This window comes from Mirounga angustirostris, unplaced genomic scaffold (genome assembly GCF_029215605.1).
Source record: "Mirounga angustirostris isolate CCGP_5_RB_7025 unplaced genomic scaffold, mMirAng1.0.hap1 SCAF_10, whole genome shotgun sequence".
Lineage (NCBI taxonomy): Eukaryota > Metazoa > Chordata > Mammalia > Carnivora > Phocidae > Mirounga > Mirounga angustirostris.
Window position 1 is genome coordinate 71,038,645 of NW_026991718.1, and position 27,470 is coordinate 71,066,114.

Consider the following 27,470-nt stretch of genomic DNA (forward strand, 5'->3'; position numbering starts at 1 on the left):
TTGATAAATAAATTTATTAGTTCTAGTTGCCTTTTATAGATTCCTTAGGGTTTTTTACTGACACAGTCATGTTGGCTGTAAATAAAGGTGGTTTCTTCCTTTCCAAGCAGTATGCCCTTTTGTTATCCCCCTTCTTCTCCTTCTCCTCCTTCTATTTTATTTTTTGGCCTTACTGAACTGGTTAGATAATATTCAATAGAAGTGGTGAGAGGGGGCACCCTTGGCTTATTCATAATGGAGGTGGGGGGAGGGAGAAGTCAGCCCCTCACCATTCAGTACGATGTTAGCTGTAGGTTTTTCGTAGATGCTTTTTATCAGACAGAAGAATGTCAAGAACTGTGAAGGATGTGAGATTTTAATAGTACTTTCCGGCTAAGAAGCTAGCCTGCTACAGCTGCATGGATGAAAGCAGAAAACATGAGACTCCTGGGTCAGAGACAAAGGAATTGATTGCTTACAGCACAGCAAGCAACATGAGCTTCACAGGCGCATGGGTTCTCATTACGCCCATGGGTGCTGCAGAACAGCAGGTGGATGCCACATAAGAAACCCAAATATTTTGGGCGCCTGGGTGGCTCAGTTGGTTAAGCAACTGCCTTCGGCTCAGGTCATGATCCCGGAGTCCCAGGATCGAGGCCCGCATCGGGCTCCCTGCTCGGCGAGGAGCCTGCTTCTCCCTCTGACCCTCCCCCCCTCATGTACTCTCTCTCATTCTCGCTCTCTCAAATGAATAAATAAATCTTTAAAAAAAAAAAAAAGAAACCCAAATATTTATAAAGTGTGTAAGCAAATATGTCTGACCTTTGCCCCAAAGTGAGCCATTTTCTTTATTATACTGGACAGCAACCAAACCAGTTCTCTGGTCTGGAGGGAGACACTATCTGTTCATCCTTGGCTGTTCACTATACAAGCATCCTTAAAAATATAGTCTAGAAGAAAAGACTGTCAGTGTCCCTGTTTGCAAGACATGAAAAAATGTGAGACACCCTACTTCACCTCCATTAGGATTGCTATTATTAAAAAAAAGAAAGAAAAGAACAAGTGTTGGAGAGGATATGGAAAAATTGGAACATTTGTGCATTGCTGGTGGGAATGCAAAATATGCAGCCATTTTAGAAAACAGGATGATGGTTCCTCAAAAAAAAAAAAAAATTAAAGCTGTAATTACCATCTTATCCAGCAATTCTACTTCTAAATATATACCCCAAAGAATTGACGGCAGGACTTAAACAGATAGTTGTACACCCATGTTCATAATACTATCATTCCCAAGAGCCCAAAGGTGGAAAAAACCCAAATATTCATCAACAGATGCATGAGTAAACAAAATATGGTATGTAAATCATAATATGTATATATACATATATATACAATACAAATTATTCAAACTTAAAAAGAAATGGAATTCTGATACATGCTACCACATGGGAGAACCTTGAAAACATTACTCAAAGTTAAAATAAGCCAGGTACAAGAAGACAAGTGTTGTAGGATTCCACTTTTAGGAGGCACCTAGAGTAGGCACATTCATGGAGCCCAATTTATGACTATTGACGTTGACCAAGGTCACTGGGCTAAAGTAGCATTTGTCAGGCTTCTCCACTGCAAAGTTACTCACCTCCTCCTCCACCCCCAGTCCAGACCGCACTCTTTGGAAGGAAGTCATTATGTGCAGCTCCTACTTAGGAAGAGGAAAGTTGAGCTCCCCCTCTTGAAGGTGGAGTATCTGCACCATTTATGGGGAATCCTTCTGTATGGAAGATTTGCCTCCTTTCCCTCGTTTATTAATTTATTCAATCATTATTTGTAACAATGTGTACTCGTGGATATTTATTTTATACTTTGGGTTATAAGCCAATACTATTTTGTTTACTTTTTTGCTTAAATGGTTCCAGCTTTGGCCATTGGGAGCTCTTGCAGTTGGCAGGGGGTTTTTTGTTTTGTTTTTCTTTCACTTCATTTTTAACTAATAGACTTTACTTTTTAGAGTGGTTTTAGGTTACAGAGAAATGGAGCAGAAAGTACAGAGAGTTCCGATATACCTGCTTCCAGTCCTATTTTTCCCTACCCCAAGTTTCTCCTATTATGAACCTCTTACATTAGTGTGGTACACTTACGACAATTGTCAATATTAATATGTCATTATTAACTAAAATCCATAATTCACATTAGGAAGTCATCTTTTTAAAAAATATTTATTTATTTATTTCCAGAGAGAGTGAAAGAGAGAGAACAAAAGAGTTCAAGCAGGGGTAGTGGCAGGTAGAGGGAGAAGCAGGCTTCCTGCTGAGCAAGGAGCCCGATGCGGGACTGGATCCCAGGATGCTGGGATCATGACCTGAGCAGAAGGTAGATGCTTAACCAACTGAACCACCCAGGCATCCCAGGGGGTCACTCTTTATCTTGTACATTCGATGGGTATCAGCACACATATAATGACATGGATCCACCGTTATGGTAACATACAGTGTGGTTTCACTAAAAATCCTAATTCTCTGTGCTCCACCTATTCATGTCTTCTTCCTTCTGAAATCCCTGGCAACCACTGATCTTTCTCCTGTCTCCATAATTTTGCTTTTTACAGGATGTCATAGAGTTCGAATCACAGTATGTAGCTTTTTCAGATTGGCTTCTTTCCGTTAGCAATATGCATTTAATATTCTTCCATGTCTTTTTGTGGCTTGATAGCTCATTTCTTTGTTTGTTTGTTTCTAGTTGTGTTAAGTACAACCAATTGTGCAACTAATCTCTAGAACTCTTTCATCTTGCAAAACTCATACCCCATGCTCATTAAAAAACAACTCCCCATTTCCCTCTTCCCCAAACCCCCGACAACCACTCTTTCACTTTGTACCAATTAAATGACTCCAGGTACTTCACTAGAGTGGAATCATACAGTGTGTATCTTTTTGTGACTTGTTTATTTCACTTAACATAGTACCCTCAAGGTTCTTCTGTGTTACAACACGTGTCAAAATTTCCTTCTTTTTTAAGGCTGAATAATATTTCATTGTATGTATAATACCACATTTTGTTTAGCCATTCATCCATCAATGGACACCTGAGTTGCTTCCCTTTTTGCTATTGTGAATAATGCTGTGATGAACATGGGTATACAAATACTACTTTGAGACCTTGCTTTTACTTCTTTGGGGTATATGCCTAGAAGTGTAATTGCTGGATCATATATATTTTTTATTTCTTTAGGAACTCCCATATACTTTCCATAGGAACTGTACCATTTCACATTTCCACCAACAGTGTACAAGGGTACTGGTTTTTCACATCCTTGCCAACACTTGTTACTTTGTTTTTAGTTTTTTAAATACTAACCATCCTAATGTGATGTGATGTGGTATCTCATTCTGGTTTTGATCTACATTTTACCTAATAATTAGTGATGTTCAGTATCTTTTCACATGCTTGTTGTCCATTTGTATATCTTCCTTGGAGAGATGTTAATAGCTCATTTCTTTTTATGGCTGAATAATATTCCATTGTATGGATATTACTATAGTTTATATAGATATATGGATATATACTAGAGTTTGTTTACCCATTCACATATTGAAGGACATCTTGGTTGCTTCTAAGTTTTTAATAATTATGAATAAAACTTCTTTTTTAAAAAGATTTATTTACTTATTTGAGAGAGAGAAATAAGACACGCGAGTTGGGGGAGGGGCAGAGGGAGAGACAGAGAGAGAGAAGCAGACTCCCCGCCAAGAATGGATCCTGATGTGGGGCTCGATCTCACAACCCTGAGATCATGACCTGTGCTGAAATCAAGTTGGATGCTTAACCAACTAAACTACCCAGGCGCCCCATGAATAAAGCTTCTATAAGAGTTGTGTGCAGGGGGGCGCCTAGGTGGCTCAGTTGGTTAAGCATCTGCCTTCAACTCAGGTCATGGTCCCAGGGTCCTGGGATCAAGCCCCATGTTGGGCTCCCAGCTCAGCAGGAAGCCTGCTTCTCCCTCTCCCCCCTGCTTGTGCACTCTCTCTTTCGCTCTCTCTCTCTCAAATAAATAAATAAAATCTTAAAAAAAAAAAAAAAAAGAATTGTGTGCAGGTTTTTGTGTGGACATATTTTCAACTCATTTGGGGAAATGCCATGGAGCATAACTGCTGGATCATACAGTAAGAGTATGTTTATTTTGTAGGAAGCCACCGACCTTTCTTCCAAAGTGGCAGTATCTTGCATTCCCAGAAGAAATGAATGAGTTCCTGTTACTCCACGCTCTTGTCAGTGTTTTGCACTTTAGCCATTTTAATAGGTGTGTAGTGATATCTTAATGTTTTAATTTCCCTAATGACATGATGTTGAACTGTCTTTGCATATGTTTATTTGCCATCTGTTTATCTTCTTTGGTGAAGTGTCCAGATATTTTTCTCATTTTTAAATTGTGTTGTTTTCTTATTGTTGATTTTTAAGAGCTTTTTATGTATTTTTGATACCAGTTCTTTATTATTATGTGCTTTGCAAATATTTTCCCCCAAGCTGTAGCTTGTCTTTCCATTTTCTTGACAATAACGTGATCACAGAACCTAAGTTTTTAATTTTAGTGAAGTCCAACTTACCAATTTTTTCTTTCATTGGTTGTGCTTTTGCTGTTGCATCTTGTTGTAGTTTTAATTACTAATAATTATTAACTCAATTATAAATAAGTACACGATTATTTAGATTTCTATTTCCTCTTGATTTAAGTTTGGTAATTTACAATATCTTTTAAGAAATTTGTTAATTTAGGGCGCCTGGGTGGCTCAGTTGGTTAAGCGACTGCCTTCAGCTCAGGTCATGATCCTAGAGTCCCAGAATCGAGTCCCGCATCAGGCTCTTTGCTCGGCAGGGAGTCTGCTTCTCCCTCTGACCCTACCCCCTCTCACGCTCTCTCTCTCTCAAATAAATAAATAAAAAATCTTAAAAAAAAAAAGAAATTTGTTAATTTCATCTAAATTGTTGAATTTATTGGCATTAAGTTCTTAATAAAGTTTTGTTGTCCTTTTAATATCTATAGGATCTGTCCTTATGTCTCATTTCATTTCTGATTTTGCTAATTTGGGTCCTCCTTTTTTCCCATTAATTAATGTGGCTAGAGGTATATCACTCTAACTGATCTTGTCAAAAAATGTTTCATATTTTTTTTTCATATACTGTCCAGTTTTCTGGTTGTTTACAGAGGAACTTAAGTTTGGTCCTGTCACTCAATTATGGCTGCAAGTCAACATATCAGGGTGATTTCTTAAACTGCCTACACCCTCAATAGTTTCCCTAAGGTTCTTAGAAGCCCAAATCTTTTACATGGCTTTGCAGGACCTGGCGCCAGGTCTTTTCCTTTGTGGCCACACTATTAGCCTTTTAGTTCACCAAAAATCTCCTGTTCTCTTCTATCCCAGGATCTCAGTGATTGCTGTTGCCCTTGCCCAGAACAATAAACTATGCTTTCAGTTCCAATACCTGTTTCTTCTAGATCTCAGCTTAAATCACATTCTTCATGGTAGCCTCCCCTAAACCCTAGATTAAATGTTTTCATAGCTCTCTATCCTTTTCTTTCATGGCAATCATCACAATTCATAATTGCATTTACATTTTTTTGGAGAGAGATTGTCTATTTTTACTTCTTAGTGCATATTGTATATCCAACAATTAAAACTCAATGCTTGGGATTAGGCACTGAAATACCTGATTGAAAAAATGCTCAGTTTACCAAGGGTGTGGAATTTTTTCTCAATTCCTTTCCTGATATACAAGATCATCATATAAATTTAGTTACCCTGCAGAGTACTTTATATGGCTGCACTCTCCACTTAAGAATTCTTGACCATTGGGGTGCCTGTGTGGCTCAGTCGGTTAAGCGTTGGACTCTTGGTTTTGGCTCAGGTCATGATCTCAGGGTTGTGGGATGGAGTCTCGCATTGTGCTGCTTTCAGCGTGGAGTCGGCTTTTCTCTCCCTCTGCCCAGCTCCCCTACCCTGCACTCCCTCTCTTTCAAATTAATAAAATCGAAGAAAAAAACCTTAAAAAAAAAAGAATCCTCAGCCATTAGAGGCGCCTGGGTGGCTCAGTTGGTTGAGCTGACCAACTCTTGGTTTCAGCTCAGGTCCATAGTCTTGGGGTCCTGGGATCAAGCCCTGCCTGGAGCCCTGCATGGAGCACCATGCCCCTCCCCCTCCAAAAATAAATAAAATCTTAAAAAAAAAAGAACTCTTGGGTTCTAAAATCTCCCCTACGTTAATATTCTCTACAATGTCTCCTTTCTGTCCAATTGCTAGTTTCTGCTTTTATTAAATTTTCCCCACAAGATTGATTTCTAAGTGTTTACTTGAACCAAAATCTCAAAGTTGAGGAAAATCTATAATGGAAGTAAATCCATTTATACAAAAATTTTGTGTAAGAATCACTTTTAGTTAAAAAGGGGTTGTTTATCCACTACATTATGAGGTAAATAAGGCTTCCTAACTTGCCTTGAGTTCACTGAAAAATGCCTCCTCCAAGAATGCATTTGTAAACAAACTTTTGGAACACAACTATCAAACACATGTGTAACACATGGCTATTTCAATTTGCAGCTGACAGCTTCTAACAGTTCTCTATTTAAAATTTCATGAGGGAACGCCTGGGTGGCTCAGTCGTTGGGCGTCTGCCTTCAGCTCAGGTCATGATCCTGGGGTCCTGGGATCGAGCCCCGCATCGGGCTCCCTGCTCCGCGGGGAGCCTGCTTCTCCCTCTCCCGCTCCCCCTGCTTGTGTTCCCTCTCTCGCTGTGTCTCTGTCAGATAAATAAAATCTTTAAAAAAAAAAAAATTTTCATGAAACAAAGTAACACTAAGATTAATAATTGTTTTCATTCTTAAAGATTTTCAACAGTTTAATCTAAATTTTTGCAAGCTTTATTTCTGGTTAAAAAAAAAACAACTAGCAAATTAGCATGTCCCGAAATTCTTGAGGGAAAGACTAAATGTTTTAACCCATATTTTAGTAAGTTATTTCTCTAAAAATGGTATATATTTCTTCCCCCTTCAGAACTAGTATGAGCTAGATGAATGCAATAGTGAGAATAAAATTTTTTTTAAGATTTTATTTATTTGAGAGAGAGCACATGAGAAGGGGGGACGGTCAGAGGGAGAAGCAGACTCCCTGCTGAGCAGGCAGCCTGATGCAGGACTCGATCCTGGGACTCCAGGATCATGACCTGAGCCGAAGGCAGTCGCTTAACCAACTGAGCCACCCAGGCGCCCGAGAATAAAACTCTTAAGGAATAAATACATGAGTTCCAAATACCTATGTTTGGTAAAATTCTGTCTATCAAAAAGGTGCTTTGGAAGGAGTTAGGGCTTAGAGAACGTGGTAGTTTAAATCAATATGGCTCTCATTTGACTCCTTTTAAATAAACAACGCTACATAGCTAATACCATTTAAATTACCAGCACAGAATTTCAAAGGGAAGTAGGGGGTGGGGGGATTAAAATTAAGGTATTGGGGGGCGCCTGGGTGGCTCAGTCATTAAGCGTCTGCCTTCGGCTCAGGTCATGATCCTGGGGTCCTGGGATCGAGCCCCGCATCGGGCTCCCTACTTCTCCCTCTCCCACTGCTTGTGCTCCTGCTCTCGCTATCTCTCTTTGTCAAATAAATTAAATCTTTAAAAAAATTTAAAAAATAAAATAAAATTAAGATATTGGTTGTAGATTATTTCATTTTATAATGGATGCCCCAATTTTTATTTATTTTTAAAGATTTTATTTATTTATTCATGAGAGAGAGAGAGAGAGGCAGAGGGAGAAGCAGACTTCCCACAGAGCGGGGAGCCCGATGCAGGACTCGATCCCAGGACTCCGGGACCATGACCTGAGCCGAAGGCAGACGCTTAACCATCTGAGCCACCCAGGCGCCCTGGATGCCCCAATTTTTTTTTAAAGATTTTATTTATTTATTTGAGAGAGAGAGAGAGCACATGAGAGGGGGGAGGGTCAGAGGGAGAAGCAGACCCCCCGCTGAGCAGGGAGCCCGATATGGGACTCGATCCCGGGACTCCAGGATCATGACCTGAGCCGAAGGCAGTTGCCCAACCAACTGAGCCACCCAGGCGCCCGCCCCAATTTTTAAACACATGGTACTACTGGGAATTGTTGAAGTAACAACTACTATATTTAGAAATAATCTTAATTTCATAATCTGCTCAATTTTTCTTACATTTTAAAATATCCCATATATATATATGCACAGGAAAAGAAGTTCATCTTCAGGAAGAGAATAATGTAATTAACACTATTTTAGCTTTCAAAATGATTAAAATGGCTTGTAAAAACCAGGAAAAACAATACTTTTGACTTTTAAAAATTCTGAAATTGAAACTTTATTTTTCATTTGTATGACTTCAACTTTGTAACACCAAAAGGGAAAGGGCATGTGTATGTGTAAGTATGAGCCACTTACATCTACACTACCCACCCCAAAAGGACAGAGAAAGTACACCAATGTTATAAAACAAGGTTTATTCTGCAATACTTTATCATAATGAATTGCATCTCTTTGGTAAAAATAAACTTTATAAACATTTTAATCATCAGAGATTAGATACAAAAACTAAATATCTGTTAGGCTGCTTTTAATATGAACAAAGACTGGCAACTGAGAAGTGGTTCACTTGTGACTGGTCATCTACTGGCAGTCATAACGCAAACTCAGGGCAATTTTTATGCTACATTAGAAAAGAGGATAAGGAAACCAGTTTAATAACTCAAATTTCTTGAATCAGAAAGCATTCTTACACTTTCATTTAAAAATAAATAGTAGTTACAGTGAATTGGCAATTATACATTTTTATACACTATATGATGACAACATAATACTTAAAATTAAGCACTTAGTTTAATAAGAAATGTACAACAATGGCACTGGCAGTTAGATGCAGAAATAAATGTGCTTTAAGAAAAAATGGCAGGTATAACATTAAAATACTCTACTTTGTCTTTCAATAAATACTTTGAGTACATCATTAATATAGTGAAGTAAACTTTAAATCAAAGCTTACACATTTCAAACTAAAAAAAAAAAAAAACAACTGTAAAGTATATGTAAACCAGAAAGCCTTTAATTAAATGTGTGGTCTTCACAAATGGTTGTTAAGTTACTGTAAGTATTTAAGACAAAAGTCTTTACAGCTTTGTGAATTATTCACATCTGTTGATTAAACTGCTAGGAAAAGCCTCCTGGTCTACGAAGACACACACATTCCCTCAACACTTTCTCTACCTTTGAATTCGTGCTTACATATATTTAACTGACCACCTAATATGAACCTTTTACATAATGCCTCAGAAAGTAGCAAAAAATATATATATATATATTCTAAGCCTTACTATATACAGGGGAATCTAAGTTAAGAGAAGTCATGCTGGCTATAGGGAGGAAAGGAAAGGCTCAAAGGTGGAAAAAAGGAGGCAATCCACCAATAATTAGCTTTTCCATGAATACAAGTAATGTTTTCTTTCTCTGAATTTGAAAGGTAAAATAAAATATTAATGAATCTAGTAATATATTGCACAAATAAATTTCAAAAATCTATATTCAAGAAACACTGATTCTATTTGGGATGGGAAAGATGAAGATTAATTGTGCTGACTCAAAACTTCACTAGAAATCTATTATAAACTAGAATCGGTTGTAACAATTTATATTGATGTAAGGCAAATTATGTTAGCTTAAATCACAGTCTTAAAATATGCTGGAACATATATAACCTCTCTGGAATTGCCAAACTGTTTCTATTACAGTATAATTTCTTATTAATATATTATCAGAAATACAATTTCCAGTCCATAGGACTTGAAACGACTTTCCTTAATTGGGTGGTTATTTATCTCAACACACCTGAGGAATGGGATCATAATATCTATGAAAGTAATAATGGGGGAATCATAATTAAAAAGGTACTTCCCCTTGAAAACAACTGCCTCAGTAAATCAGCAAATGGAAAAAGTGATGCACTGAATTCTGTGTATTAAGTGTAAAATACCATATGACTTCTTCCCATTAGCTTTTAGTATGAAAGCATTCATTGTCTTTGCTAGTGATGCATTTAAACTTTTAAATTTGAAGAGGGAGAGAATATTAAGTTTAAAGAATTATTGTTATTTATATTAAGCCAAAATAATTTTGAAGATCCCTCTTAAAGGGGGAACAACTCTCCCCCTCCTTATCTTAAATCATCCTCCTCTGCTTACGAAGAGTAATTATCTAATGGACAGGGACCAGAGAGAACATCTGTGGTACAGAATTTCAGTAGAACAAAATAAACTGGAACCAGGTCACTGAAACACACTGTTACTAAGGTCTATCCAGAGGGCCACCATAAAGAGCTTTAAGATACTGTTATTGAAATGATTTTTATAATCTGTGTACTATTTATACTGTGGTATAAACATTTTTTGGTGTGTTATAGTCACTGTCCATGTAAAAGGTGTTAACTTGGATTAGTCATTTTCTGTAGCAGAGGTGACAAAAATGAAGAAGAAAAAAAACAATCCCAAATACCTCATCCTGCATACTTAAAAACTATTTTTCATTATCAACAAATTTAAAAATTACTGTATTTCAACAGCACTGATTCTATTAATGTGACTATCCAAGTTCAATTACAATTAACATGGAAACGGGACAGATAATATTAATGTTGTTATCCCTGGCTCTGGCTTAAAGTTTTGCCAATTGAAAAAGATGTTTTCATTATGCTTCTCATTCGACAGTTTTGCCCAAATAAAATTTACAAGTTAAAATAAAAATACCTCTTAAAAAAAAATCCAAGAAAATGCTTTAGTCATAGAAACAGCTGAAAGTAACCAACCAAAATCACGAGCCTATGTATGTATGTATATGTATATAGAAATTATCAGAAAAATGAAAACAAGGTCATTGTTATAAAACAGAATGCACCAAGAGATAAGACTGAACTTTTGGAAAGTTGCTTCTATCACCGTAAAAAAAAAATATATATAATAAGTTTAGTTTTACTAGTGTATCCTGTGTTCTTTCTAAATTAATATAGTCAAACTATAAAAATGATATGAAAAAATGTCTCATAGAGCAGATTTGTTCAAATGCTTAAAATGCCTTAGTCAATGCACCTTTGGAATAGCAATATAAAATCTTTTAGCATGGAATAAATGGCACATATGTATTATAATGCCTCCCCCAAAGGGTGTACTGTATAAGATTTAATTTTATATGAATTTTCAAACTCATGAAGGTACTTGGTTTCTACAGTTTTGTTAAATCCTTCTAAATTTAATTAGGAATACATACAAACTTAATTCATACAAACCTTGGACAGAAGTTTTTTCCTAAATGATCTATCTTTATTTAAGAGGATATAAGTAGTAAGTATTCAAAATGTTTCTATTAGGTCACACTCCATTCCTACTACAAAATTCCCAGAATGCAGTCCATTTAACAACAAATAAAAGATTCTCTTATTGCAAAAAGTGTGTCAAAATGAGTGTTAACTCCGTAACATACTTTATGGCTATATCCTCTCTCACTGGGTTATTTTTACTCAACAAAGACAGCTAGTGGCTAAAATTCAAACAATGGTTGCAAAGCACTTTGGGAATGAACAAAAGGCCCCAATAAATGTTATGCAACATCTGGGAAGTAAAAAAAATTCAAAGATAATATTATAATAGGAATTGGGAGTGTTCTTATTTGAAATTTTACCACAAAACTGCCTTTTCTAAATTTCAGAACTCTTTGTTATACTTCCTGCCTATGTAGCCAAAAGGAGCTTTCTAGACAGCTAGGACCTTTTCCAATTTATATTCAACTTTGTCCACGCTTCAGCGAAAAATAATTAAAAACTAAAATTAAGACAAAATAAAAAAATCCAAATCTCATTCTACTGGATTGCATGTGTCCAGAGAGAAGTATGTGAGAAAGACATCAGCAACATTTTTAGCTGGATCAGCAACTACAGTTAATTACAAATGATTGGAAAAGAAAATGAAAAAAAGTTACAGAGTTGCCAATTCTTACACTTTAACACATTAACAGAATAAAAGATTTTTCCTACAAGTTTTAAGACATAGGCTGTGGATTTTCTTATATAAAAATTTCCAAATCTTAGACACACTTATCACAAATATTATGCTTTTAGGACTTGGCAGCGTATCTATGGTTGGGCATGATCCTAACAGCAATTATTTAATAAAAATTAAAACAAACATGTGAAATAAACAAGTAATTAGCACCCCTCCCCCACCCTAAAACAAAAGAAGTCCATTATGGCTTTGATATCCCTTGTAAAGAATTAAGTAGAAGAGTATTGCCACACTTTAAAATAATTTCACACTAATAAGTATTTCTATTTTTTCCGCTGCTTTTGATTTTGTGTCTTCGCAGTACTTATTAGGGAACCCAGACATGTTCGGATTCCAGCAAGGTGGAGCAGAGATCCAGCTGCCTCTTTGAGCTCCTCATCAATTTCTTGACATAACTGTTTGCGCATCTTTTTGCCTGGCTGCCCTTTTTCAGAGGCATCTGCACAAGCCTGTGATGCATAGCCACTGTCTCCAAGAGGATCATCTTCATAATCAACATCTGTATCTTCTTCACTGTGAAATCCTTCACTGCCATCACTTCCCACATGGCTGCTCTTTGGGATAAATTCATATGCCTCATCCACAGAGGACAGAGAAGACACACTAGACCTGGACGCACAGCGCTGTGCTGCCATGCTGCTTGCACTGTAATTGTGGTCTTCTTTTGGATCAATGCTTGTGGCCAAAGAATCACTCTCTTGCAATCGCACACTACTGGGATGATTAAATGCATTGCCATAACTCCTCTTTTTTTGCATTGCTGTTTTAAGAGGAAGAGGCTTCTCACCTGTGGAAAAGAAAACTTCCATCAATAGGTCAAATGCATCCGATTGCAAGAAAAGGCCATTTAAACTACTATATCACTACTAAGTAGTAAGTGCTTTAGGGTTAGTAATGTTCTGTAGGTTTTTGTTCACTTGTTTCTTTTTTTACTTAGACCACATATCATCCTGTAGGTATTAACTTGAAATATTTTTAAATCACTTAACGATATGTCTTGACCTTTCCATGAAAAATATAATTGTTTTGAGCTGTTCGTACAGAATGCTTCAATAGGAATGTGCCACTGTTGAGCTAACCATTTTCTTATTGATATTTAGGTTTTCCCAATTTTTCAGTACTGTGAATAATATTGCAATGAAAATCATTCTAGACGCTTCTTCTTACACATATGCAAATATTCTTCTAGAATACCAAGAAACAGAATTATTAAGTAAAAGAATATATACATTTCAAATTATAATTGTTTTTTTTTTTAACTGAAGTATAGTTTACATACAATCTTATATTAGTTTTAGGAGTACAACATAGCGATTTGATAATTCTATATACATTATGTAATGCTCACCTTGTGTAGTCACCATATAGTTATTACAATATTATTGACTATATTCCCTATGCTGTACTTTTTAACCCCCTGTGATTTATTTTTTAACTGGAAATTTGTAACCTCTTAATTGCCTTTACTTATTTCACTCATCCCCCCATCCTCCTTCCCCCTGGCAACCACCAGTTTGTTCTCCGTATTTATAAGTCTGGTTTTTTTGTTTTTTTTTTTAAGATTCTACTCATTTATTTAACAGAGAGAGTGCGGGGAGCGACAGGCAGAGGGAGAAGCAGGCCCTAGGACTCTGGGATCATGACCTGAGCCAAAGGCAGATGCTTAACTGACTGAGCCACCCAGGTGCCCGTTTTTTTGTTTTTTGTTTTAAGATTTTTATTTATTTGAGAGAGAGAGAACAAGTGAGGAGAGGGGCAGATGGGGAGGGAGAGGGACAAGCACACTCTGCACTGAACATGGAGCCTCATCTCAGGGCTCCATCTCACGACCCTGAGATCATGACCTGAGCCAAAATCAAGAGTCAGGCGCTTAACGGACTGAGGCATCCAGGCGTCCATTTGTTTTTTGTTTGTTCATTTGTTTTGTTTTTTAGATTCCATATGAGTGAAATCATATGGAATTTGTCTTTCTCTGGCTTATTTCACTTAGCATAAAACTCTCTAGGTCCATTTATGTTGTCAAGAATGGCAAGATTTCATTCTTTTTTTATGGCGGAGTAATATTCCATCGTGTATATATATCACATCTTTATCCACTCATCTACTGATGGACAGAGGTTGTTTGCTTCCCTATCTTGGTTATGCAAATAATGCTGCAATAAACACAGGGGTGCATGTATCTTTTCGAATTAAGTGTTTTTGTTTTCCTCAGGTAAATATCCAGAGGTGGAATTACAGGATGGTATGGTACTTCTATTTTTAGTTTTTTGAGGAACCTCCATACTGTTTTTCACAGTGGCTGCACCAATTCACATTCCCACCAACAGTAGGTTCCCTTTTCTCTACATTCTTATCAACACTTGTCATTTCTTGTCTTTTTGATACTAGACATTCTGACTGGCATGAGATCTCACTGTGGTTTTGCTTTGCATTTGTAGCTGGTATTTTCAAATTGTGTTCCAAAATGGTTGTACTAATTTACATCTTACAGTGTATGACAATATCCAGTTCCCACAATTAACACCTAATATTATCAATCATTTTAATTTTTCATAATCTCATGGACAAAAAAAGGTAGTATCTCAATATTGTTTCATTTTGCATTTCCCTGTCTTCTAGAGAAGTTGCCTCTTTTCAAATGTGTATTGTTCACTTTATTTCCTTCCCTGAGTCCACCTAATTCATATATTTTCTTGGCTTTTCTGAACATTTTTCTTATTTCTTACTTGTAGCGTCCTTTTATATACATATACTCAATATTAACCATTTGTTTGTTATATACATAGTAAAAAAATGTTCTCAGTGTTTTCCTTGTGTGACTTTTCTTATATATATTTTTTGTTGTCAGAACTACAAAATTTTGATGTTTAATTAAATTTACCTATGTTTTCTTTTATGGATTTTGCACTTTGTATCTGAAGGGTTTTCCAATTCCAAGGTTATATTTTCCTATATTTTCTTATTTATGGCTTTCGTTTTTACTTTTAAATTCTTAACCTTAATTTCTATACATGTTATTATTTCTTTGTTTCTTGGTCCATGTAAAAATATCTATCACAGTATTAACTTCAATCTCATAACTGCTCACATATATTAATGGAAATATAATAAAATAGAAACTAAGTAATTCAAAAGAAAACACAACTTAGTTGGAAAAAACAATTTTGCCTATAATATTTAATATTTTGCATTCTAAATTACATTTGATAAAGCACTCACAAAAATGTATTTTAGGAAGAATGGGATGATTGCTTACATTCTAAAATGCCTTGTTCTATAGAAGTATTTAAAAGCATCATTGCAGTGGCAGCATCAATATCAGATTCTGAAAAAGGAAAAGAGTAACAATATTAATGTTCTTTATAAAAGAGAGGCTATTATAAGTATTTGCAAAGGTAACCAATGTTAAGGGTTGGTGTATATTCTTTTACTTAAATACATACACACACACATTAAACAAAATGAGACGTATTATTCTGCAATCTGTTTTTGTTCACTTAAAATTATGAACAGTTTTGTAGACAGTATCAAAGGAGAACTGAGAAGTACTGTAGATAATAAAATTCATGATTTTCTTAATATCTAGCTTACTTTACTGTAAGAAGACAGTATGTTTTTCATAAAGCATACAAAATATGTGTTCATCAACTGTGTATGTCATCACTAAGGCTTCCAGTCAACAACAGACTATTAGTAGTTAAGTTTTTGGGGAATCAAGTTATACATGGATTTTTTTAACTGCATAGGGGAAGGAGGCAGGGGTCAGCACCTCTAACCCCCGCATTGTTCAGGGGTCAACTGTAATTAACTAAAAATGTACACTAAGGCATTATTACTTCTTAGCATTTTTACCTTAAAAAAAAAAGGATTTATTTATTTGAGAGAAAATGAGAGAGACAAAGAGAGAAAGGGAGAGAGCGCAAGCAGGGAGAGGGCCAGAGGGAGTGAATATCGAAGCAGACTCCCATGACCCATGAAATCAGGACCTGAGCCGAAACCAAGAGTTGGACACCCAACCGACTGAGCCACTCAGGCGCCCCTACCCTTTTTAGCATTTAAAAAATATCTTTATCTGTGCATATCTGCAGTTATGAAGTACTTCATTAATTACATACTAGTTACAGGAGTTAAAAATATGTGTATTTGGTCAGTCTAGATCATGTGAATTTACAAATGCTAAATAAATAATTATTGCTGGCACAAAAGTATTAGTAATGTTTTTAATCATAATTATGTATGAGCCCACAAGTACTATAGCCTTCATAGGAGGTCAAACATAATTATGGATATTCCATAAGGAAAATAAGCTTTAAAAGGATGGTAAAATCAGCAGGTTCTACTCCAGAGAAAGTCATTATGCTCTCATATCTACTTTTCTGCTAGAAGTTCTTCTCCATCTTGGTGATCTATTATTCTGAATAACTGTAATTAAATAAAAGTAATATGGTATAATCTAATGTGAAGGAAAAGTTAGAAAATATTTAGAAATTTTAGGGGCGCCTGGGTGGCTCATTTGTTAAGCGTCTGTCTTGGGCTCACATCATGATCCCAGAGTCCTAGGATCGAGCCCCACTTTGGGCTCCCTGCTCGGCAGGAAGCCTGCTTCTCCCTCTCCCACTCCCTCTGTTTGTGTTCCCTCTTTCGCTGTGTCTCTGTCAAATAAATAAAATCTTTAAAAAAAAGAATATATTTAGAAATTTTAGATTACAAAGGATGTTTAAAATAAGATTCAGATATGAAACTTCCCATTTCTATCTCAAAGCCAGAAAATTATTACCCCGTTTTCCATTTTATTTGTAATACCTAATTATAAAGTTATTTTAGATAATAAAGCCATAAAGATATTGACTTGTTTTCTCCCCAACTTGACCATAAACTCTGTGAAGACAGAAAAAGTTACTGACTTTACCAAACAGATGTAAGTAAATCAGAAGATGGTTGTTATGAAAGAGCATACCATACTACAACTCTTTCCCCTTCAATAAACTGTGACCTTGTGAAACAAGAGTCTCTATGAATGCCTTCCCAATTAAGGTAGGAACCTGTCTTATCCCCTATGTTCCACAATGCCTGGAACAATAGTAGGTCCTAAATAAATGTGTCAATAATAAAGTATATGACCTCTTTGCCCTCCTTTCCTTAGATTAAGCTAATTATCACCAAATTACTAATGTTGGGTATCAATGGGCTTGGCATGTTCTGAGTATTTATTAACTCATCTAATCCTCACAACTTTATGATGTGGGTGCTATTAGTATTTCCATCTTAAAAAATGAAAAAAACCAGACACAGACAGGTCGGGGGCGGGGGGGGGTGGAACTTGAACCTCTCAGTAGTCTACTTCCAGAATCTAAGCCTTCAATTTGTACTCTATCAATCATCAATCATTAATATTCACTAAGTATCCATGACTAAAGTAGGAAACTCTGCAGGATTTACAGAATATACTGGAAATTCTCTATTCTGTTATTCACTCAATAAAACGAGTATCCTGTTTTGAGTCAGACATCATTCCAGGCTGTGGGAATATAGCAAAAAACAAAACAGGAAAACCCCTAACCTCTCAGAACACAAAGGAATAATTAAAACACAGTATGTCACAAGGTGACAAACATGAGGGAGAGAAACTAAGCGGAAAGGGGGATAGAGAGTGTTGGGAAGGGTGACCGCACTTTAAATACAGAGGTTAGAGAAAGCTTCAAGAAGAAGCAAGCATTGAGCAAAGATTCAGGGAGATGAGAAAAAGAAGATATCCGAAGGAAAAGTATTTCAAGGCAGAAAGAACAGTAAGTAAAAAGAGTATGAATCAGTGTTTCTCATGTCATAGCCAAGAAAAGATCTCTCCAATTCTAGCTTTTAGAATGAGACCTGACTATAATTTGATAGAGTTCAGTATTCTAACATGTCTTTGAAGAAGAAAAGATTCAGACTCTAGCCCATATTGCATCTCTGTGTGAACTGAAAAAAAGCAAGTCTGCCTCCAGGTGAATGCTTCCCTGTACGAAGGCACACAGCTTGAAGACTGGAGCGTGGGCTGAATTTCAGACCCCACTCACTGCCTCAGCCAAGTGGCCCTGTGCAGGGCAAATCTTGATTGGCATTATGCAAAAGCCCTGACAGAGAGTTTCCTGTTCCATGAAATAATTTTTCTTTTAATAAAAAAAGGTCTACCTTGTTTCCAATTTCATTAAAAAAAAAAAAGGAGGTGATGGTGAGGGAGAATCTAACACTGAAAAGCATAATTAGGAAAAAATTTCAGAAAATTTATAATCTTATAAATGAAGTACCTATAAAATCTTATCAAAAAAGTTAGTGTATCTCTAGCTTAACTTCCTATAGTAAACTTTCATTAGAATTCAAGGAGTCATATTTCTTAAAAACAATACCTAAAACTAAAGAAAATTGGTGAGGCTTATCCTGACAACGTAAGAAAGCTACATGAACACCACTTCTCTTCTTAGTTTCCAAATATTTAAAATGATAAAATTAGATACTATTTTTGTAACAGTAGAAGGACAGGAAAAGTGTACCTTAAACACATTTATTTCTTGTATAGATTTATTATAACCAAATTAATTTGAACTCTCCCACATGAAATTAACTTTATGAAACCGAAAGCCTCCCTGCAAAAGAATTTTATCTATATGTAATTTGTTTGGTTTCAAACATTTTAAGTATGCTTCCCATACCTTGCCAATTAGTTCTAGAAAAATGTCTAACTGCAAGAGAAATGACCCCAAACACTCAGTAATCAAGAATACCTGATTACTGATGATTTGACCAAGGTACAATCTTGAACTTCTTAGAACAAATACAACAAAAACTCTCTGTGTAGACTTTACAATTTTTACTTAGAGTACCCCATCTGTTTTAGTATTAAAATTAAACTGAAGACTTACTTGTTTATTGTCACAATTGATGACACTTCATGTTATTTTTTCACTGATAATATCTTAGCTATTTAAAATGTAGCTCTGTGTTTTTAAAAACATACTATTAGCTAGGTTACCACCATATCCAGTTCATAAAGAATAAAAATTTGGTTCTTTTATAAAGTCTTTTGTATATATTTTCTCTGACACTATTTAGTTTAAGCAAATAATTCACTTCTAGTTGAAATTCATTTGTCATTAAGAGTCATGAGATCCACCCAAATAGTGATTTAAAAAACCCACTTAGTTCAAAGTCATAATATTTCTCTTTTTTTCCTTCATAGTTCTGACTGGAGTTCAAAACATGCTACTGATTTAATAATTGATTCAAATAAATTTCTGTCATAAGTGTTAATTTGTATGTCCTGGTTTATATTTCCTTAGCCCTGATGCTGGGAAATTACTAACAATAATTGAGAAAAAAACCCTAAGACACTAGGTTCAGCTATGTGAAACTGAGGGTTATGACACAAACTGACACATTTCTGTTATCTGATTTTCAATCTATTTGCTTAAGGAATGATATGAGAACCATAGAGGCAGAATTTAAATTGTTATAAGCTCAGTAATAACTATAAGGACTTATTACATCTATCAAAGCTAACATACACATTTACAGAGCGTCGAAACAGAGAAGCTGTCTCTTGTGATTCTTTAATAGAGGAGAGCAATTTTGATATACTGCCAATAGTTTAAGCTGTTTGGACCACTGGTTTAGTTTAATTTCTATTAAGATACAAATTATGCTAATTTGGAATCTTAAATTTGAACCTAGATTTGCACTTAGCCCCTAACATCATCATTAACTAACATTTATATTTGCTTGTAGTATACTAGTGCTTCAGTATAAATACTGTAATTCAGTAACTAGAATGTGAGTTCCATTTTTGTCATTTTGTTCACTGATGTATCCTTGTGCCTAGCACACAAGTATGTTCAATAAATATTTCTTAAGCAGATGAATTTATTCTAAATCCACACCAAACCAAAATATTGACAAAAAAGATTTTGTTTTGCTATCTCAGTATGAGATTCCTGTGCCTCCTACCCTCTTATACAATACTGTAACATATATATTGGCACAGAAAATTAGTCATTGTAAGGTGAGCAAGAGAGACAACTATACTTTAAAACTGCTGCACCCACTTTGGGTGATAGTGACTATTTCTGGAGTTTCTCCGCCTAAGTAAGTTCTCCTATTTGCTCTTATGTGTTTGAAGGTAGCTCTATTATAATGATTAGTAAAGATGATTCTGTGAAGTGATAGATGAATCTAATACTGGATTCTAATACTGGAACTCAATGACACCTAAGGGACCTTAATAAAACACAGAACTGACAATGTTGCCTCATTCTTTAAAGCCCTTCAGCAGCTCCCTCAATGCCTCATACTTAGTAGGAGTGCAGGTTCTGAAATCAGAGTTTCTGAGTTCCTTGTATGCCTTTTACTAGTGATGTGGCCATGAGAAAGTTACTTAATCTCTCCAAACTTCAGTTTCCTTATTAGGTAAGAATACCTCAAAGAGTTGTAAGGATTAAATGAGATAATGCACTTAAAGCACCGTAGTAAGAAACCCAATGCTAATGTTATAATTATAGGAGTTCAAACTCATTACGCTAAATAAGTTCTCCTTGATTTGGTTAATGCTCGCTTAAACTTCTTCATTTGGCTTGCCCATGCTAAATGACCACATCTACAGCTACTGGACCAAGGCTGCCGAATCCTCTTCTATAATCCTAGGCTTCAGCCATACTCACTGGCCTGCAGTTCCTAGCAAATACCCTCCAACAAGGTCAAGTATTTCCCCAACTTCTGAGGTCCAGCTCAAGCACCACTTTCTTTTCTAAGGGGCCTTTTCTGATCTACCTCTAAGCTTACTTTGCCACTTACTTCCTTTTCCCCCAATGTACTCTGCATAATCTTCTCAACCTTCTTCAATTAAACTGTACAGTTTTTGAGAGCAGGGCCTTGGTCTCTTTCATCTCTGCATATCCCAAAGCACCCATACATTACTTGGCACCATGTGGGAATTCAACAATTACTTGTAGAATAAACAGTTGATTGTTTAGTCCATTTAGTGCTGTGTTTTTTTCAAACTTTTCTCTAGAAATAATATCGAGAGAAGAAAAAGCAAATTTCCTCGTAAATCTATCAATAGGCCCTAAAGCAACCTGATTTAAATATAAATTTTCTTAAGTTTTTGTGTGGTCTTATGTTTTCCTCTAAAACTCGTAAGAACTGTATATTCTATTCCAGGACAGGCCTGCATTTGTTTTTTGGGTTTTTTTTCAAGATTTTATTTATTTATTTGACAGAGAGAGACACAGCAAGAGAGGGAACACAAGCGGGGGAAGTGGGAGAGGGAGAAGCAGGCTCCCGCTGAGGGGGCAGCCCAATGTGGGGCTCAATCCCAGGACCCTGGGATCATGACCTGAGCCAAAGGCAGACGCTTAACGACTGAGCCACCCAGGCGCCCCAGGCCTGCATTTGTTTTAACCTGGAACTCCAAGGCCCCTTACCATCAAGCCTAAGACTCACCAGTACAGAGAAGGAGGGAAGTAAGCTATTAGCAGCACTGGAGAGATGATGCACCATATGTCTAAGTCATTAGATGAAGGAGAAGTGCTATGCTCTAGTTATGAAAAATTGCGGCTAAAACTAGGAGAGGGGTGCTTGGGTGGCTAAGTCAGTTAAGCATCTGCCTTTGGCTCAGATCTTGATCCTGGAGTCCCAGGATCGAGCCCCGTGTCATGCTCCCTGCTCTTCAGGGAGTTGGCTTCTCCCTCTCCCTCTGCCCCACCCCCTGCAACTTGCTCACTCTCTCTCAAATAAATAAATAAAATCTTAAAAAAAAAAAAAAAACTAGCAGGAGAAAATTGTGCAAGTGTCTGCTCCCCAAAAGAAGCAGCAGAATTAGGACAGAATGGAATAAGAGCAAGAAGAGATTCCAAATAAACCCAGAATTCACAAAGAAAATGTTCTCAAAATCTGTGTATGAACTGAGCTTGAAAGACTAAAGGTCAGAACTTATTGAGATAATAAAAATATGCAGTTTCTGCAATGCCTAAATGTAAAGAGAAACCACATCTACCCATGCAGGAAGGAGAAAATGGATACTTGCATTATGTTAAGCCAGAACATTATCTGAACATACCCTCAATCCTCTTAACTTCTTTGCAGAATTCTCTTCAGCTTTTCACACCCTTTCCCTCTCTCATTTTTACAGATCATCATCACACTGCTTCCTAGGCTTGGCTTAGTGTAGTTTCAAAGAGCCAAGATGTGTCTGATACACAGAAAAGACTTCTGGTCTGCGGATTTCTGTTTTTAAAAGTCACAGAAATGTTTCTAGGCCTGAAAGTGACAATGCTAGAAAACCTCAGGTTAATACATCACTAATTTATAATATTAACTATGAGTAGGGGGCAAAAACTACTAATTCAGAATTTTTATGTACTTTAGAAAAGTCATCTACAGAATTCTGAAAGTTAATTTGCTGTCTTCTTAAAGTTCTTTACACTTAACCTATAAAAGAAATATTCTAAACTATATTCTAATCCAAACTTCCTCTGAAGAGGGTCAATAAATACTTTAGGTTTTGCCAGAGAAGAGGCATAACCAAGGATACAATACAGAGATCTCTGTTGCAACTACTTAACTCTGTTCTTATAGTGAATTTTCACATGCCTTGAAATATTTTTTTTATTAATTTTTCAACTATTTATAAAGATAAACTCACAGGCCATGTAAAAACACATGGCAGGCCAGATATGGCCCAAGGCCTAGTTTGCCAATCTCTATTCTAGTCTAAGACTTGAAAAGCAAACTCTATACTGATAGTATTACTAAGAAATATTTTCCTATTTTCAGGGAGAAATACACATAAGAGGAAATGAAAAAAAAAGGGATATACAACAGTATACACAGTATGAGCCTAACATTTGGAGAAAAAGTGTGTGTGTGTGTGTATGCATGCAGACACATCTACTCGTGTATAAGGAGTAAAAAGAACCAAAGTAATTAAAACAAAATGTTGACGATAATAAAGAATAAGTCTTAGTTTCTTTTTGTTTGTTTTATTTAAATTCAAGTTAGTTAACATATAGTGTATCATTAATTTCAGGTTAGAATTTAGTGATACATCACTTACATTTAACACCCAGTGCTCATCATATCAAGTGCCCTCCTTAATACCCATCACTCCATTTCCCCAACCCCCAACTAACCTCCCCTCCAGCAACCCTCAGTTTGTTCTCTATAGCTAGGAGTCATTTAGGGTTTGTCTGCTCTCTTTATCCTATTTTATTTTTCCCTCCCTTCCCCTATGTTCATCAGTTTTCTTTTTTTTTTTTTTTTAAAGACTTTATATATTTATTTGACAGAGAGATAGCACAAGTAGGCAGAGAGGCAGGCAGAGGGAGAGGGAGAAGCAGACTCTCCACTGAGCAGGGAGCTCGACGTGGGGGTCGATCCCAGGACCCTGGGATCATGACCTGAGCCGAAGGCAGCCGCTTAACCAACTGAGCCACCTAGGCACCCCATCAGTTTTGTTTCTTAAAATTTAGTTTCTTTTTAGAAATGTTTTTATTTTCCACATCTTCTACAATGAACATGTAATACTTTTATAATCAGAAAAAAATTAAATAAACAAAAAATCCTGATATTTGACCTGAGCTGTTATGATTTAAAGTAATGTTCTTACACACATACCTTTAAGGGTTCGCACCTGGTTCTGCTTGAGTACAGAGCTTAAGAAATGAGGTGATAAAGAGCCACTGAAAAATAAAGATAAGATAAATATGCTTATAAAAACCTTCATTTCACTTTTTATAGAACTTAGTCACAAATACAACTAATTTATACAATAAAAAACACAAACTATTTTTACCTTGTTTTCTTTGCTAATACTATTCAGTTTAGAAGAGTCTGCCAAAGCAGAAAGAGCATTAGATCCAAGATTAAATCACAACTATTTGGACGATCTTAGGCAAAATAATTAATTTCTTAGTTTCTTCATCTGTAAAATAGGAATAATTAAACCTCCCACATAGGGCTGCTGTGATGAATAATAATAATGCATTTAAAATGCCTGTAACAATAGACAATACATAATAGTTACTATTTGGTTTTGTATTGGATGCTTAAATTTGATATGATATTCATATAGGTGTTACCACAGAAATGAAAGCGTTTATCGAAACAAATGTGTGAAGAGAACTGTATGGTAATGATGCAAAACAGATAAGTTCCTGATTTTATTAAGAAATATTAATGTCAAATTAAGCTTGCTACAGTCATAAAGAGATTAGGAGTTCTGTTTTTTTTTTTTTTAAAGTTCTTATTTTTAAGCAATCTCTACACCCAGCATGGGGCTTGAATTTACAACCCCAAGATCAAGAGTCACATGCTCTTCTGACTGAGCCAGCCAGGCATCCCAGTTTTGGCTTTTTTATTTTTTTTTTAATTCCAAAAATTAAATCATTTTTGGGACACACTACTTCTGTTCTTTGGAATTTGTGATACCATAAAAAAATCTGTTTTGCTAACTAAATTGTAAGTCTATTTCTCATTCATAGTTTTACATATACTATATTTCATTCTTTTTCTCAACTTACCAATAATGACATGAAAAGGCTACACAAAGATCTATTGGATGGAACCATCATTTGCCAAACAATGAAAAAGAAAAAATGTTTCTAAAAATATTAAGGTAATGTTTTAAAGTGAAAAATTATCTTTATGCTGTCATTTATCTGTTTTTAAACCACAAAATCATTTTTATTTAACATATGATAAAGCTAAAAGATAAAATCATGAAAATGCAATCTATCAAAGGCACAGTGAAGTGCATATCTAATGGTATACAACAGTGTCAATTCTCTCATTTAATCTTTAATTTAAAAAAAGCATAGCTAAATAAAACACATAAATGACCATAAACAGAACTTACCATTAGTTTCTAAATTGTTTTTTTTTTAAACTAGGATACCTCATAAGCACCAACATTAACGATAAAGATACCAAGTCCCAAACAATGAGGATATAAACTCTGATAACTTTTCTAGGTTTCATTTAATAAAGATAAACCACTCAATCGTTCTTGTGACAATAATCCTTCCAATCTACTAGTAAACAAGCTTAAAATCTCAGTGAGAAGATATATATTACTAATTTCAACTTTAGCCTTACTAATTTTTTATTGTATTTCAGCTACAACCACTCCACTTGAAGTTATTTAATAATAATTTAAGAAATTAAACATTGTATGGAAATATTGATAATTGTTGCAGCTGAAGAGTTCATTATAGTTTTCTCCCTCCTTTTGTGTATGTTTGAAATTCTCCATCTAGCATTTTATTAAAAAGCTTTTAAAATTTTCCAAAAAACAATTAGCCATGATAAGGCCACCCTCAAAAGTATCTCAACAAAATCTGGCATTTTCAATTCAAACAAATGTACATAATAGAATTTAAAAAAAAAAAATTCTGAAGGCTTCTTTAGGAAACGGAAACAAAATCAGATTTGAGGTGTCATTTTCAGCTTTGACTTAAAATGGGAAAGCTGTAAGATCAATAAGAGTCACTGAGTTTGAAAACAAGAGCCAAGGAAATACATCACAATTATATTTACCAGCAGAAACAAAACAAATAAAAAAGTCAAAGCATTATTTTACTTGTCAGACATTTTAAAACTTGAGACTGTGAGCATAATTTTCAAATATTAAATGTGTTGTGAAAGAAAACTAAACTTAAAATAGAAAAAGATATAAATATATCCATAAAAATGTTACAATGACAAACTGTTAAGCATCTTATTTTAAAAAGCTTAAATATACTTTTAATTTCCCATGTCTTTAGTCTGCATTAGTACTGCCGGCAATTAAAATAATTTAAACCTTTTGTACCTGAAATCATTATTATAACGTTCTGTAGGGTTTACTTATACTCAGGAGTGACTGTATTTTCCAGAATTTATGTTCTCACCTATCAAATATCCTGTTTCCTAATAACACAAGTTGACTATAAGTAAAAATGCCTTAGGCTAATGTCTTATCCATAAGTTATTCTCTATGCAATAAAAAAAACCCCCAAACCTTACAACTTTGTTAGGTTTTTCCATGTCATACAACGAAATCTTATGTCACCATTGATACTTATATGGAAGATTCTGTACCTTTGTGGAGATGCAGGAGGGGTGTAAAATGTTAATGTTGAGGAAAAAGGTTGCTTCTTCAGTGCCTGCATAAGGTTGGGTTTATATTCTGGATCAACACACCATAAGGAACCTTTTCCATTGACCTAAAATAAAATACACAAGAATTATTAATGTGCAACTTTAAGACATACACAATCAGTGCCTGAATGTTTTCACCAATGTGTATGGGGGAAAAAAAAATCCTACAGTATGCTTTTGAGTACAATGCAAAGGTTGAATTAAGCTTGCTTTAAGTGCATTGTATGGTCAAAAGCCCTGGAGGCAGGCTGCCTGGGTTCTTAGCTCCAGCACTGCCATTTACCTGTTGTGTGATCTTAGGAAAATTAACCAACCTCTATCTCTCCAGGCCATTATTCCTTCATTTGGAAGGTAGGGATGATAACACTACCTATCTCATAGGGCTGTTATGTGGATTAAATTATGCATAAAGTACTCTGCATGTTGCCTGGCACATAGGGCCACAGGACATGACAATCACTTCATAGTCTCTGAGAATGGTACAACCCCAAGATGAACAGTGAACAGCATAGAGGGCTGTACAATGTGGTCCTCCATATGGTGAGATGTAACAAATATAAGCCATTATTGTTACTGTTACAGAAAAACCAGGAAGAAAAGGAAAAATTAAGCTTTCTATGCAGCATCATTTCCCCAAAAGTGGTAAGCAGTATGAGATCAGGTGATGCAGCAAAAAATTTTTATTTTTTAATGGCATTAACAGTAATGCTTAAGTTCTCATTTAAAGCAAGTTTAAATTTAAAAAGCAAATGATTTCAGGGGCTCTTGGGTGGTACAGTCAGTTAAGCAACCAACTCTTGATTTCAGCTTGGGTGTGATCTCAGGGTTGTGGATTGAGTCCGGCACTAGGCTCCGCACTCAGCACAAGTCAGCTTGAGATTCTCTCCCTTTCCCTCTGCCCCTCCCTGTGCTCACGCCCCCGCTCTCTCTATATACGAATAAGTACAGTCTTAAAAAAGCAAATGGTTTCATAAAAAGCACAGGAAAAGTCTCAAAGACTGGTAAATCAACAACTGAGGTATGAAAAAGACTCCTGTAAAAGATAACAGAGAGGAAGGAAGAATCAGCCCTTCCCTCAAGATGATTAAGTTAAATTTGAGTGACTTTTAGATAATATGGCAATGAGCACACAAACCCAGATTCCATTGAAATAATCAACAGAATCTAAAAATTATGGAATTTTTATGATTACTAGAAACCAGAGAAACCATTA

At 35.6% G+C, this 27,470-nt stretch overlaps 1 protein-coding gene across 2 annotated transcripts in view; it reads right to left on the bottom strand.

Annotated features, from left to right (window-relative positions):
• Positions 1–11,818: 11,818 nt before the first annotated feature.
• The window catches only part of FOXN2 (forkhead box N2), a 66,753-nt gene continuing 51,101 nt past the window's right edge, over positions 11,819–27,470 (bottom strand). For both annotated transcript variants that reach the window (XM_045885041.3, XM_045885040.3), the window contains exons 3-6: positions 26,198–26,322; positions 23,735–23,799; positions 15,348–15,416; positions 11,819–12,878 (exon numbers count right to left, since the gene is read on the bottom strand). In XM_045885041.3, the coding sequence (XP_045740997.1) occupies positions 12,355–12,878; positions 15,348–15,416; positions 23,735–23,799; positions 26,198–26,322 (783 nt within the window). In that variant the 3' untranslated portion in view covers positions 11,819–12,354. The remainder of the gene's footprint in view (positions 12,879–15,347; positions 15,417–23,734; positions 23,800–26,197; positions 26,323–27,470) is intronic.